The 15,339-nt window shown below is 38.3% G+C and overlaps 1 protein-coding gene across 1 annotated transcript in view; it reads left to right on the top strand.

Moving 5' to 3' along the window:
* The first annotated feature begins 307 nt into the window (after window positions 1–307).
* Window positions 308–15,339, top strand: part of AKIRIN2 (akirin 2) — a 38,172-nt gene continuing 23,140 nt past the window's right edge. Inside the window, exon 1 of the mRNA XM_069065118.1 lies at window positions 308–677. Coding sequence (XP_068921219.1) covers window positions 443–677 — 235 coding nt within the window. The 5' untranslated portion in view covers window positions 308–442. The remainder of the gene's footprint in view (window positions 678–15,339) is intronic.

Below are 15,339 nucleotides of genomic sequence, written 5' to 3'. Positions count from 1 at the left end.
CATCCTCCCGGCGTTTGTCCTAGCTCCACCGCACCCGAGACTGGCCCTGCCCGGCGAAAGTCGCGTCCCGGCTTCAGACTTCGCGGGACCCGAAGGGAGACGGACAGTCTGAGAGGAGGGCCCATTGAGCTCGGTGGAAAGACCCGAACCGGGGCGGGGACCGGGGTCGGAGGCTCCCGAGAGAGCGGGAGCTGAAGAGAGAGGAAGGAAGGCAAGCAGGAAGGAAGGCCCCCAGCGCGAGCCCCCCCCCCCCAGACGCCGCCGGCTCTCGTCACCCGGTTCCCTCTCCCCGCCCAGCGCCGGTCCCTGTGGCCACTGCTGCTCCCGCCGAGGCGGCGGCGGCGTAGTCCGCGTCGGCTGCCCCTTTCCGCCGCCCGGCCCTAGGGGGTCGCCGGCTCCCCTCCCCAGCTCCCCTGCGTCCTGCTCCCTCTCGGCCCCGGTCATGGCGTGCGGAGCCACTTTAAAAAGGACTCTGGATTTCGACCCGCTGCTGAGCCCGGCGTCCCCCAAGCGGCGGCGATGTGCGCCATTGTCGGCGCCCGCCTCGGCCGCCGCCTCCCCGTCGTCGTCGGCGGCCGCCACCGCCGCCTCCTTCTCGGCAGCCGCCGCCTCGCCGCAGAAATACCTCCGGATGGAGCCGTCCCCCTTCGGCGAGGTCTCCTCTCGCCTCACTACAGGTGGGTCCCCGGCCTCCGAGCTGGGTGGGTGGGGGTGGGGAAGGACCTCCTATCTCGCACTTCTGTTCTATGCGGCAAACATTGGGCGCCTACTGTGTGCCTATCCGGGCTCTGGGACACGGTGTCGCGCAGGCCCTCCGGGAGCTTCCATTCCACTTACAGGCCGGCTGGGGGGGGGGGGGGGGGGGCGGAGTGCGACCAAAGGAAGGCAATGGCGGGGGTGGGGTGTCTTGCTCTCCTCCCAGCCGTGTATAAAGTCCATGCTTGATGTAGTAGAGGGTATTCAGGGTCGTGGGATGGCTGGGGGGAGCTTGATTGTTTTAATTAGGCGTCCTGGAGACTGAGACACAATAGAAATGGCCGTTTCGGGGGTGGGGGGGTGCGGTGCGCCGGGGGTTTGAAGGGAGAGACGGGAGAGGGACCGTGGGAGGAGTGGGAAGGGGGAGATCGGGTTTCTTAGGGCGGGGGACTGGGATCGAGGTGAAGCAGTAGGGTAGAAACAGCCTCTGCGGAAACGACTCCCCGAGGGTCCTCTTACACCCAACCTGGGGGAGCAAGAGGACCCTTTGGAGCGACCCCCTCCCCCCTTCCCGGTCAATTTCTTGCAGCTATTGACTGTGGGATTGACCGGCCCGAGCCGAGGAGGCAGCCACTCTTGCTGCACTGTGCCAATTTTTTCGTGGGCTGGGGGTAGATGACCCTAGGGAACGTGGCGGCTTGGCATCAATCACCCACGGTAAAGCCAGTTCAGCTGAGTCGATGTCTCTATTTCAAATGTGGCAGGTTCAGCAACAAAGACTATGCTCTTTTAGGTCACTGAAAGATAAACCACACATTAAGACCTTGAGCCACCCCAAAGTTTTTCTGGAGAATGCATTTATATGTAAAATATTAGCTTAAGTTGGGTAATTAATTGCTTGGATGTGGTAAAGCCTTATCTGGCCAAAAGGTGTTGGGGAATGCACCCAGAGTGTTGAGTAAGAAAGGAATCAACCCCAAGCGCCTCAGGGTATTTTCGTGTTTGGTTTCGAAACTACTGAAAGTGACGGAGGGTGGGGGGTGGGGGTGTGGAATGCTTTTTGGCTGCTTTGTGTGTGCCCCATTCCTATACCCCCTTCCTGTGTGTACTTTAAAAGCTCCTGTTCCCTTGGCACTCACAATCTCGAATAGGCTTTTGTGGGACTGAGGTGTAAATCGACTTCCTTCTTTTGTATGTTGCTTGCTAGTAAAGGTTTTTTGTGTATTGCCTTTGATAAAGCATTTGCTACTAATGACTGGCTTGGTGACTGAGAGATGGTCACAAATCCTTTTTTATAGAATGGATTTACCTAAATGTCCAATTATTACCAATTTAGAAAACCTTTGGGAAGGCCTGGTTTTCTAAATTTGGTGTCTTCCATTTTTAGTTGGCTGTCCTAATTCTTTCCTCTCATTTAAATTTTGCAAATTTTAAGATTCAAATTGTATTTAACATATTTTTAAGATAGCTTTAAATTCATAGAGCATCCAAAATACCCCTCCCCCCAAATCCCCACCATTTTTACTTTCCAGTATTTGAAATTAATTCATGCCCAAGTAGTTTTTGGCTGTAGTGTTAGTGGATTTTGTTTCAATAATGTTTGCAGAATATTTTGCCTGTATTATGACTGCATTCTGTGGAAAAGTAGTGCCTGGATTTATGGCTATATAACTTTTATCAAAAAGATGTCACCCAGATACTTTAGTTTTTTATGGCAAGCAATATGCTTGCAGTTTTTCTTAATGCCTTTTACAGTTTAACATTTTTAATGAATGTAAATTGAAAACTGACTAGAATGTTTACTTAGCACATAATTAATGCAAGTACATTTGAAAAATAGTTGTGGTTCGCAAATTCCAATGTCAAAGGGAAAACATTTGGAAGTTAAATATATAGTCATTTGTCTTTAAAGTCTAAATTTGATAATAGTAAATTATATTAAGCATGTGTTCAGTGGTCTTAATAACTTTCTTTTCCTTAGAACTTAATACAAAATTATTTCATAAGGGAGAGAATATTGATTTTTAAAATTTAGGTGTTAGAATCTGTCCACAAAATTGAATCTGATTTAGAAGCTTACTCTTTTCACATACTTGATATTTTTAAATAGTTCTTATTGACATCTACTTGGAGAATTTGGTTAGAATTTCCTTTATATTTTGAAATTTGAGCTAAGCATCCTAACTGCTTTTGATTTTTTTTCCTTGTTAAAGTGATTAGTTAACTAGATCCTAACCTTATACCAGGCATCAGAAATACTTAACCTTGAAGTGAAATGGGTTGAGATGTTTTCATAATAGTTTTATAAATTATACTTATGTTAATTTTAGGTACATAATTAGCAAGATTCTGTATATTACCGTGGTTTTGAATAGCTTCCTACTATAATTTAGGGTTGTGCACATTCAGCCATATTTATTAGGTGTGTACTTACATAGTAAGCTTTTGTAATACTGTCATAACGAGAGCTTCAGCATTACGAATTGTCTATTGAAAAGTTGACCCCTTTCAAGTTTAATGACAAAAACAATGTCTTAGGTGCTTAGAAAACAATGGTTTCCTTTTCTTTGGGAGTGTAGTTCTTGACTAAGAAATAATTTGAGTGTAAGTATTCCTTAAAAGAAGTCAGAAATTAGGTTGAGAAATCTGTCAGTCAATAAGCATATTTAAAATGCCTACTATGTACCAGGTACTGTGCTAAGTGCAAAAGATAATCCTGCTCCCAAGGAGCTTACAGTCTAATGTGGGGAAGACAAATGTGAAAACAACCATATATTAAAAAGCAGTAGTTCTCTAAAGGAAGGCAAAATATTAAAGGAACCTATAGTAACTGCAGATTATGTCTTGGTTCTTTTTTCACCACTTTGATATTGAAAGGGACTAGAATACATTTTAGAGTTGCCATTTTATAACAGCCTGAATAATTAATTAGAATACAAAAATCAATTTTTAAGTTCTGTGTCCATTTTTCCATATTACTCTGCATTCAGTTCTCTTTTCCCTAATTATGTAAATTACAGTTGTTACTATGTTATCCTTGTATTTTACACACAATATTAAAGAATACTAGAGTAATTCCTACTAGTTGTGTAATTTAACAGAATCTTCAGACAAAAAGGACTTAAGTAGTCTTGTTAAAGACTTGTCCCCCTGGAAGTATCTCGGGAAGTAATTCTTTCTAGTCTTTAGTAACTTGTTCTGTTGCCAAGAGTTTCCAGCAGCCTCTTGATTATTCTCATGGTATAGAGTTTGTGGGGGCTTTTTTTCCACACTTAGGGTTTAGTATGGTGACACCCAGTATTAGTTTTGCAAGATACTGGGATATTATAATACACTGCTAGATTTGGTACATTAGTATTTTAATAACTTTCCACTTAGCTTAGGGGTTGTCATTAAAATTTTAAAGAACAGATATAGTTTAAAAATATTCTTTTTTAACAAGCTAACTATATATATAGCCCATTAAGGTTTGTAAAACACTTCGTATTCTCATTTGGTCTTCACAGATGAGACTGAGAAGGGCTTAGTGACATACGAGGTCATAAGGTACCTTGCAACACTTTTAGAACAAAAAATACCATGTGATAAGTAAAAGGGGCAGCAGCTAGGTGGCGCAGTAGAGTACTGGGCCTGAAGTCAGGAAGACTCATCTTCCTGAGTTCAAATATAACCTCTAACACTTACTTGATGTGTGACCCTGGGCAAGTCACTTAACGTTTGCCTCAGTTTCCTCATCTGTCAAATGAGTTAGAGAAGGAAATGGTATTTTTTTGCCAAGAAAACCCCAAATGAAGTCACAAAGATACATGACTGAACAGTAACAATAAGTAAAAAGAAAAAGAGTGATTAAATGTACCTCACTATGGATGCTAGTCTGTTTTGGTATCACATTGAAATTTTTATTTTCCTAATAATCATACTAGATTCATAAAATCATTGAAGAGTTGTGGAACTTTGGAACTAGAAATGACCTAAGATTAACTCAGTTCAGTTGCCTAATTTTATAGATAAGGAAATTGAGAGTCTATAGTTAATTGGCAAAATCAGGACTAGAATTCAGGACTGAGAGGTGGAAGAGAAGAGCATACTTACTACTACTGAACTTAGAAGACCTGAGTTTAAGTCACATGCTTGTCAGCCTACTATTCCTATTAACTCTGTAACAGTGGGCAAAAAAGATCATCTGGGGTCTCAGTTTTCTTTACTGGTAAAAGGAAGGGGTTGGGCTAGCTATTAGATCTCCTATGTTCCTTGTAGCTTTACTTGTATTATGAGTCTGGTTGTGGATATAACATTTTTAATCATTGAGCGTTCATTACACCTTCTTGTGCAGAACATTGTGTTTAGATGTTGGAAGAGATACAAAGTTTAGATAAGAATTCCCACCCCTATGGTACTTATAATGGGTTAGATGAATGGGAGAGATAATTGTAATGTACAATATTACACAAAAGTATCTGTTTCAAAACAGTGTCATATGAAGTCCAATGGAAAAAGTTTTATTAAGATAAGATATTATTGTTGCTATTGTTCCAATTTAAAGTGTTAGATGACTTAGGAGTTTAACAAATGGATTGGTTCTTAAAATTCTTTTATAAAACCTCAGTTTTATCAGTTGGAAATTTGCCACTAGTTAGAAATCCGCAGCTTCTGGATAGGGTTTAACAAGAATATAGGTCATATATCAGACATCTATGCATGCTGTCAGATTGAAACACCAGCTGGCTTAAGTGAAGTATAAATGGTTCTAGGCAAACAAATGAGATGTATTGGAGGAGGAAGGAATTCCACGTCAGATGTGATTTATCTTGAACAGAAATGTTTTAATATTTTGTGGTTATTTAGACAGCTGTAAAATCACTTCTAGTTTCTTAGTGTCTGTGGCAGCTAAACTGTATGTTTAATAATCTCCATGCTTTGAACTTTTAACCTCCTATTTGTTTTCAAAAATAGTTTTCACTGTCTTCTTTAATTTTCTTTGCATAATGAAATGTACTCTTATGAAACTTTCTGCTTGGATGTTGAGCAGTAGGGATAGAAAACAAAATCTCAAGTTAACTTAAAGCAGGTCAGTAAACTCTTAGATTTGTGGATTATCAATGGGTTAAAGCCACCCTTTAGTACTTGCCATATTGTTAAGGAATAAATTAAAACGTAGTTGAAATTTTTTTTAAAGGGTTAGAAATATTTTACATGTGCCACTAATAACTTAGTCATTTGCCATGGTGTGCATGCTCATGCAGGTTTCTGTGCTTTCTCTAGTGGTTTTGTAGGTAGAGGAAGCCTCCTTTTCCTTCAGCTCAAAATTATAGGCATGAGGGGAAGGGGGGATTACATGAGTTAGTTGGTATGGTGGCATTGGAATGTGAACCGTTATGAGGAAAAATGCCTTACCTATTAATCCAGTTTGTACCTTGTGTGTGTGTGTGTGTGTGTGTGTGTGTGTATATTAGAGGGGTATAGGAAGTACATGTACAAGATACTGACTTTGCAATTGATTTAGCAAATGTGTAATTTGATCATACTGTATATTTAGACTGGAATTATTGAGGGCTAGATCTAGTCCAAACACTCATTTCATAGATTAGGAAGGATACCCAGAGAGGTTACAGGTCACATAGGAAGCAGAAGATAGCACATACTCTGCTTTCTGAGTGCTTAGGTTCAAAATGCCATTTAGCGTGGGTGACCTTTGAGTCACTAACCTTCCTTGTCTTTAGTTTCTCTCCAGTAAAATTAGGAGGAGGTCCAGGTGTACAGTAGCTTCTAAGGTGTCTTTTGACTAATTACGATATGACTTCACTTCCAGTGCTTTCTCTACTGGATTATGCTTTTCTATAAGATATGAAAATAAATTTCCATTTGTAGTCTTAGTGGTTCTTCAGTTTTGTGTGTCCTGGTGCTTTTGAAATGGTTTTAGATTTTTCTTTTGTTAGAAAATAAGAGGAAATTTAGAATGCATTTGTATACTTAGTAATGTTTTTTAAGCAGACTCCTTGAACCCCCATTTGTTTAAGTCTTTAAAATAATTAATAAAAGCTCTAACTTGAGAAGACAACTACAGAACATTTCTTATACTGAGGGGTATTTTTAGGTTAGGTAGTAGAAGCCCAGGATTTAAGTCTGAAGATTTGGGTTCCAATTCTTGCTCTCAGCTTTGTGGAACTGTGGAGACCTCTATAAAGTCTAGTTTGCTCATCTGAATAATAGAAATAATACTACTTAACCCACATGGCTTTACTAGAAAAGAGCTTTGTAAATGTTGCAAATTGCTGAAGAGATGTCATTTTGTTATTTCCAGTAATCCAATTGTCTGCAAGTCTAAAAGTCTGAGTAAATTGAAGTAAGCCAGTTGCTGAACCACAAGAGAGAAAGTATAGTATAAAAGAGAGCACTGGATTTGGAATCATAGGTCCTAGATTCAGATCCTGATTTAGTCACTTAACCGTGTCACCTTGAGCAAGTCACTAAGTTTTGCTTCTGCTTTCATAAAACTTTTTACTGGTATCTTGTTTTAAATATTAATCCCCCAATATACCCTTCCTTTCCCTTATTCAGAAGCAAGTCATCTCTGGGAACAAAGAATACAAAAGAGAGAGGAGGAGTAGAGGGAGCAGTAGAGCAAAATTAACCAACATACCAGCTAAGCCTGACAGCATTTGCAGTATACCCGCCCGCCGTTCATCACCTTTGCCATTAAGGAAGGGTGAATGTGGTTTTTTCACCTTTTCTTAGGGGCCAAGCTTGGCCATATAATTACAGTGTTGAGTTTTGTTAAGAAAAGTAACAGAGTTATGTTTACATGTAATAATGGAATTTCCTAAGATTGGAGGTACCTCTTAGAAGTATTAGATCAGACTGATTATTGTATCTGACTTGTTACTTGAGTTTCACCAATTGGCCTTAAAGGTGGTTGTAATTGTAAACTGCTTTTAAACTCTGGTGTAGACCAGAGGCATCAAACATAGGCCTTAACACTCCTACTCCTGAGTTCCAAATTGGAAGTAATTAATGAAGTAAATAAAAATAAAATAGAATATACATAATGTTAATAATGTGATTTTCTAAGTCTATATATGATCCTTCCTCCCCCAAGGATGGTGTAGATAGTTTAGTTTATATATGGTTTAGTCACCCCAGTTTCTATTTGAATTTGATGCCACTGGTGTAGACAGCCCCTTCTCCATATTCATTTCAGCAACAGGTATGTAATATTTAATTGTAATTGGTTGCAGGATACCTTGGCCTTTCAAAGGTACTTGAAAAAGTGTCCTTTAAAAATTTTAAACCTTTCAGAAAGATGAGGATAAATGTGGATAGACATTTACAACTCTGGAAACCAAATTGATGTTTGCTCCACATAACTTCAAATTTCAGAAGTTTATGTCCACTTTGTATTTCCAGTAGAATGGAAGATCATAGAGAACATCTATGAAATTGTATCCTCAGCATCTAGCCCTTTATGTGACCTATAGTAAGTGCTTGATCAGTGCTTGTTGAGCTTGCTAATGTCAAACATTTCCTTAACAGAAACTAAGAAGAAAAACATCTTTTGAAATAAGTTTTATGTATAATTTGTGAAAATTACCAGACCTTCGGTTTTCTGAAATTTCTAAAGGAATTGAAGGATTCCAGGGCAAGAAAGGGTATCAATTGTTTGTTTGTAAGATTGTAGGATTAAGTTACTGGTAGTCTCAAACTTTGAGATCTTAGTGGGACTATTTTACAGCTTGCAAAATGAAAGAAAGGTAGAAATGTCTGTGTTCTTTTAATGGAAAAAAAATAGAGACAAGAAAACTTACATCATTTGTCGACGGTCCTAAGACTTCTTTTTTTTTTTTGCCTTTTGGAGGGCAATTGGGGTTAAGTAACTTGCCTAAGGTTACTCGGCTAGTTTTTTTTGTGTGTGTGGGTGTTAAGTGTCTGAGGCCGGAACCCGGTCCTCCCACTCCGAGGCCTGAGCTCTTTCTCACTGCGCCACCTAGCTGCCCCAGGTCCTAAGACTTCTATTTCTTGGTCTGGGCCCTTGTATATAAATGGTAATTTAATTGCTGAGCCCTTGAAGAGTGAGCGAGTGACTGTGTGTGTATACATATATGTGTGTATATATATATGAGATATCTATTACAAACACATTTTTAGAGCTGAATAGGGATCTTAGCTGTCTTATTGGTCTTAAGGGCCTCCCTCCCCCTTTTCTTTTACAGGTGAAGAAACCAAGGTCCACAGGAAGGGGAGAGGGGTCCTTTTGTCCTAATTGTTTAAACTTGGACTAGTACCTAACTCCTAGGTAGTAATCTGCTTGTGTCTGTTTTTTTGTGTTTTTGTTTTTTGTTTTTAATTTTTTGGACCCTTTCTTGTAAGGACCATGGGGTAGGATCCAGGAGGCTGAATGCCCTTTTCTCAAGGGCGGTTGGAGGGGATTCATAACGATCAGCCATCTTAGGGATAAAACTTTTTTTTTTCCCTTTTGGAAGGCAATTGGGGTTAAGTAACTTGCCCATGGCTAGTTTTTTTTTTTTGTGTAGTAGCCCTCTGCTTGTGTCTTTATCTTGACCCTCTGCCTCTTGCCTTGTCTGCCTGTGTGTCTTCTCATTTCTGTGTCTTTCTGTCTCTCCATCTTCCCTCCTTTACCCCTTCCTGTTGGGTGATAATTGCCCAGGGCCACAAAAAGTGATGATAATAATAATTTAAAAAACAATAGAACATCACAGCATTTATCATCATTTGGTAAATAGGTGTATGGTGACCCGATATTTATCTTTGTGCCATTATGCTGAATGGTGTGGGTACATGTTCCCAAAGTTTGTCAAAATTTATATTTTCTATTTCTAATTATATATTGGTTTAATGTTTAAGAAAGGTTTAAGGTAAAATAGTATGGTTCATGAAGATTGACTTTGTTTTAATTAATTATGGTAGTCCTTTTTATATTAGTCTCCCTGTGGACTTTATTATTAACTCTTACTACAGGATGTTAGCCCTTTTCATCTGTGTGTGCATGTTTTTAAAAGGCACTAGACAAAGCTTGGGATTGGTTCCAAAGGACTGATGATGAAATACATTTTCCCCAGAGAGATGATAGTATGAACTGTGGGTACAGAATGTTTGCACGTGCTGAGAGATGTGGTCATTGTGGTTGTTTTTGTTTAACTTTTTCCTTTGTAACAAGGAAGAAGGATTCTGTGGGGGGGTGGGGTTGCATTATTGGGAAGACTGATATATAAAAATCAACAAAATCTCTTTAAAAGAATGAGAAAGTAGCTTTTTTTACTAAGGTTTTTGTTCTTAGAATCAAACCTTAGTGAAATTAAGTGATACAACTGGTATGTGAACTTTGACTAGTTTGGAAGTTTATTAATTTATTTAATTTGAATAAAAGCCCAAACTCTTACTCTTAGAAAGTTATTGTTAACTATTATTTTGTTTGTAGCTAATGAGATATGCAGGTTCTTGAATAAATCATTCTTGAAATATTTTCTTAGCTTTAACAAATTAAATTGCCAGTTTTGTATTAATTATTAGTGGATATTTGTCCAACTCATTTTATATAATGAATTAACCCTAAGCCAATCTTCATGGACATACTGTTTTACCTTAAACCTTTATTAAACATTAAACCAATATATAATGAGAGATAGAAGATAATATATTCACTTTTGTTGACAGTCTGTAACAATGAATATTGGACTAGGTATTCTGGCTGAATGATTCTTAAGAGAAGTGATTCCAGGTCATGGTGGGGCTCATTGACCAGTTAGATGTGGGAAGCTATTTATTTTAAGTTAAATCCTTAGCTTTAAGATTTTTATATCTTTTTTTTTTTTAAGGTTAACCTCATTGTCAACCTCAACTGCTCACCTTCACCTTTTATATCATTTCTGAAATCTTGTTACTGTTTCCATAATAACATCTACGTTTCTTCTTCTTTTCCCTCACAGTTAACAGCTCTAGTTCAGGGCTTTTATCACTCTTGTCTGGACTATTGCAGTAGTATCCTAATTCATCTCCTTGCCTCAGATCTTCTGTTTCCAATCCATTCTTCATATACCTGCCCACGTTCAACCAAATCACTCCCCCCACTCAGTCTCTATTGTTCAGTTGTTTCAGTCACATTCAACTCTTCATGACTCTGGGGTTTTCTTGGCAAAGATACTGGAGTGGTCTGCCATTTTCTTTTCCAGCTCATCTGACTGATGGGGAAACAGAGGCAGACAGGATGAAGTGACTTTCCTAGGGTCACACAGCTAATAAATGTCTGAGGCCAGATCTGAACTCAGGAAAATGTCTTCCTGACTCCAGGCCTGGCACTCTATCCACTTTGTCACCTAGCTGCCCCAACTAAAAGTCACTAGAGGTAACTTTCTATTATTTCTGGTATTTCCTGTTTGGTATATGAATTCTCCATCCGTCACCCCTGCTGACCTGGTGTCCCCCAAGTCTCTGTCCTGGGCCATCTTCTCCCTTTATTCTTATTTTGCTTGATGATCCCATCAGTTCCCATGGATTCACCTATCACTTTTATAAACAGATTGTTATCAGATCCTTTGTCCAGCCCTAATCTCTCTTCTGACTTCAAATCTCTCCAGTCTCTTAACTGCCTATGTATTGGACACATCTTGAACTAGATGTCTCATACACATATTAAATTTAACATGTCTAAAACTGAACTCAAACTTTTTGCTCCAAACCTTCCCTTCTTCCCTGTTTACTGTCAAGTGTACCACCAATTTCCCAGTCATCTGGGCTCAAAATTGGGATGTTATTCTTGACTCCTCAGTCTAACTATCTCCTCCCCACATCTAATCAGTTTGTCAAGTCCTATCATTTCTGCCATTGTAATATCTCTCGTATATGTCCCCATCTTTCCTCTGAAACTGCCACTACCCTGGTACAGGCCCTCATTGCCTGAATTACTGCTATAGCAATATAGTCATCTCTCCCCCCTCCACTCCATCTTCCAGTCAGACGGATCTTTATAAAGCTCAAATCTGTCACATGCTCCTCCTCCATACTCAAATCCCATTGGCTGGCTCCCTTATCACCACCTTTTAAAGACCTCAATGATGAGAACCTTTCCTGCTTTTCCAGTCTAGTTATACCTTACCACCCTGTTCACTCATCCCCCCTGTGATCCAGTGATACTGACTGCCTTGCTGTTCTAGCATATGCCATCTCTCAAATGTGGACATATTCACTGACTGTCCCCCAAGTCTAGAATTCTTCCTCATCTCTGCCAAGTGACTTCTTTTACATCTCAACTAAAGTCACACCTTCTACGAGAAGCCTTTCCCAGGCCTTAATCTTAGTGCCTTCCCCTCGAAGATTATTTCCAGTTTTTCCTGTATATATCTTGTTTGTACATAGTTTCTTTCCTATTGTCACTCCCATTAGACTGTTTTTGGAGATCAGGAAATATGTTTTGCCTTTCTTTGAAAGCTCAGCACTTAGCACATAGTCTCTAAATGTTCCTTGACTTGTCCTGACGATGTGCCCATTTCTGTTTACAGTCTTTTTTTTTTTTGTTACTCCCCTCTGCTCTCACCCATATGTTTTAGCCATACTGAGCTTTTTATTGCTCACAGGATGCTCTATCTCTGTGCCTTTGAACTAGCTGTCCCTCAAGCTCTTCAACTTCATAGAATTGATCCTTTGCTTCTTTCAGGACTGTCCCACCCCAGACACCCTTGTAAATGTTGTCAGGCTCCTGGAAGGCAGGTAACCCCCCCCCCCCCTTGTGCATAGAAAGAGCTTATTTTAAGTGCTTATTGAATGATTTAAAATTAATTTTTTTCTTTTAAAAATCCCCATATTATTGATTCAGCCATTTTTCTTTATAACTATCATTTCAACCTTCCCTGTTATTGCCTGAATTCTCCCTTGTGACATAACAGTTAAGCAACAATATGGTGATGCCTTATCTGACTAAAATATTCTGATTAGTCCCTGCTTCTCTGCCATCATGAAAGTATGCTTCTTTACCTAAAGGAATTTTTAGTTTATCAGTTATTCATTAACTTCATCTTTTTATTGACAGTGTTATCATTATGTATATTGTAGGTTTTTTGGTTATGCTTATTTACATTCTACATCAGTTTTACAAATCTTAAATTTATTTCATCAGTCATTTTTTATTGCACAATAATTTTTCATTGTATGTATCAAATAGATTTTTTAAGCCATTCCCTGATCAGTAGATTTAGTGAATTTACTTTTTCAGGTTTTTGCTCTCACAAAAAAAATTTTTTATTTATAAGTGGACATTTGTTTCTGTGTTTGACTTCTGGCTTAATTCTTAAATAATGTTTCTAAAAACAAATTAGAGTAATAAGGAGAGGAACTTGATTTTAAAGGATTGTCAGCATTGACAATCATTCTTCAATAAAGTCTCATTCTATAATTGACACTAGTTGAGGAAAATTTATATTTAACCTCCGAAAAGTTTTCAGGGCAATTGACTTGCCAGTGATTTTTCCAAAATCTTGAAAAGCTGCTATCATTTAAAAAAATTGAAAATAAAAAGAAATGTTCATAGGCACTTACTAATTGTTAATTGACTGTACTAATATCTTACTGATCTAGAAACTGCTGTCACATTCCTCTTGCTAGAATAAATATTAAATGTAATAACTTCTGAATAGAAGAATAGGTATTACATTGTTTTCATATTGTGTTTACCACTCACAGTGCCAGCCAGGTGGGTGAAAGAATGGGAGGGATGACTTGGAAAAAGAAGCTGACTTTTCATGAGAGGGTATTGCTTGATGGACTGACCTAATTTATAACAATTAGATACACCTATGATTATTAACTATTGTCTTAGGCATTTCATTTCCTAGGAGAGTCCTTGAAAAGATTGAAACAGTCCTGATGTGAAGTAGGTTTTTAAAACAGTTGTAAATTTAGAGAGAAAAAAAAGTCTTCATACATAGAAAAATATTACTGGAGACACACACATATTTTCTTAATGTGCCCTTAGATTATTCTCTGACCATCATTCCAATGCTTTTTTTCATGAATGTGTGTAGATATTTGTTAGAAGAAATTTTTCATATCTACTGTTTCTGAAGTATAAGCATATAACATGTCACTTAGGGGCAGCCAGGTGTGCCTCAGCGAGTAAGAGCACCGGCTCCAGTGTGGGGATGACCTGGATCAAATCCGGGCTCAGATACTCAGCACCACACCCAGAAATAACTGGCCGTGTAACCTTGAGCAAGTTACTTAACCCCTATTGCTTTAAAAAAAAAAACATGTCACTTAATTGGAGCCTATAGTAAGGTTGAACTTGAAGTAACATTCATTAGAGTTATGTTCAATTTGGGATGTTGCTCTCTGATTGCAATTTTGGTTTTCAGGATGTAAGATATTAATATAGGAAAATTGGTTATTGGTGATTGGCAGCATACTAATTTACAAAATTGTACTTTTTAAAGGTTACAAATTGAACATTTTAAAAGCATAATATTTAGCACCTTTCCTCTACAGATTGTGCTACAAACTAAAGGATTATCAATAAACCTTATGTAGTTGGTCAAGAAATCATAAGTATAAAAGAACAACAATAATAATAATAGATAATAGCTAACATTTATATCGTGCCTACTTTGTGCCAGACACTGTCCTAAGCACTTTACAAATATCATTTGATCCTTATAACATTCCTGAAGAACTAGATTTCTTAGATTCTGGCTTAGGTGATCTGTGGATGATGTAGGACGACGGGCTGAATTTATATCAAGCTTTAGAATTTGTTAAACTCTCTTCAGCCCTGAGAGAAAGAAATAGGTAGTGATGGTATCTCCTACTTCATGTTTTCAGAAAGTGGTAAGTGCAGGGTATTGCTCTGTTGCTTTCTGAATCAGTAATATTTATATTCCAAGTTTGAGAGTGACTTACGTAGCAAAAATATATCAATAAGCTTCCTCATTCAAACATTTTTAGCGTTCCCTGTACTGATAGAAAATATATTTTCATATTTCTTAGGTGAAGATGTTTGGGATCATAGGATTTAGAGTTGTAATTGATGTGGGACTGTGTATTTTATAGGGCTTTCCTTAGAAAACTAACTTTTAAAACAGAATAGAACTTGTCAAGTTATTAGCTACCTTTTACTCATGGGAAACAAAATGTAGCAGCCTCCTTTTTCCTTTGGAGTAGTGAAGCTAGGAGGTTTGTATGAGTACATAAGCAGAACTGGATGGGACCAAAATAGTCCTCTTCATTTTACCCTTAAAACTAAGGTATAAGTTAAATGATCCATATTTAATAGATTTTTCCCTTGAGGAATTGGCATATTTATTCTCCCATCCCTAGAAAGAAGGTTGCCAACCTGCACTGGTAGAGGGAGTTTCATTCATCATCTAGCAGTTCTATATACCAAAAAAGTGACAGGTTCAGTGACTATTCCTTGTTTAAGTGTGAAGGATGAAATGGGAAAGAAAGGTAAAATTTTTTATGGAAGAATGATTGCATCACCTTCATTCTCCAATCAGTGGATATCCATTTTGTTTCCTCTTTGTTATTTTTGTTAAAAGAGTTTTTTCTATGATTACTTTGTTTGTAAATGACATATGTTGGCACTGGCATTTTGGGGATATATATATATATATATATATATATATATATATATATATATATATA

Source organism: Petaurus breviceps, unplaced genomic scaffold (genome assembly GCF_028583685.1).
Source record: "Petaurus breviceps papuanus isolate PSGF00001 unplaced genomic scaffold, PetGlider_PUasm1.0 90667, whole genome shotgun sequence".
Lineage (NCBI taxonomy): Eukaryota > Metazoa > Chordata > Mammalia > Diprotodontia > Petauridae > Petaurus > Petaurus breviceps.
The sequence above is the reverse complement of the archived record's forward strand: the minus strand, read 5'-3'. Positions and strand labels throughout refer to the sequence as shown.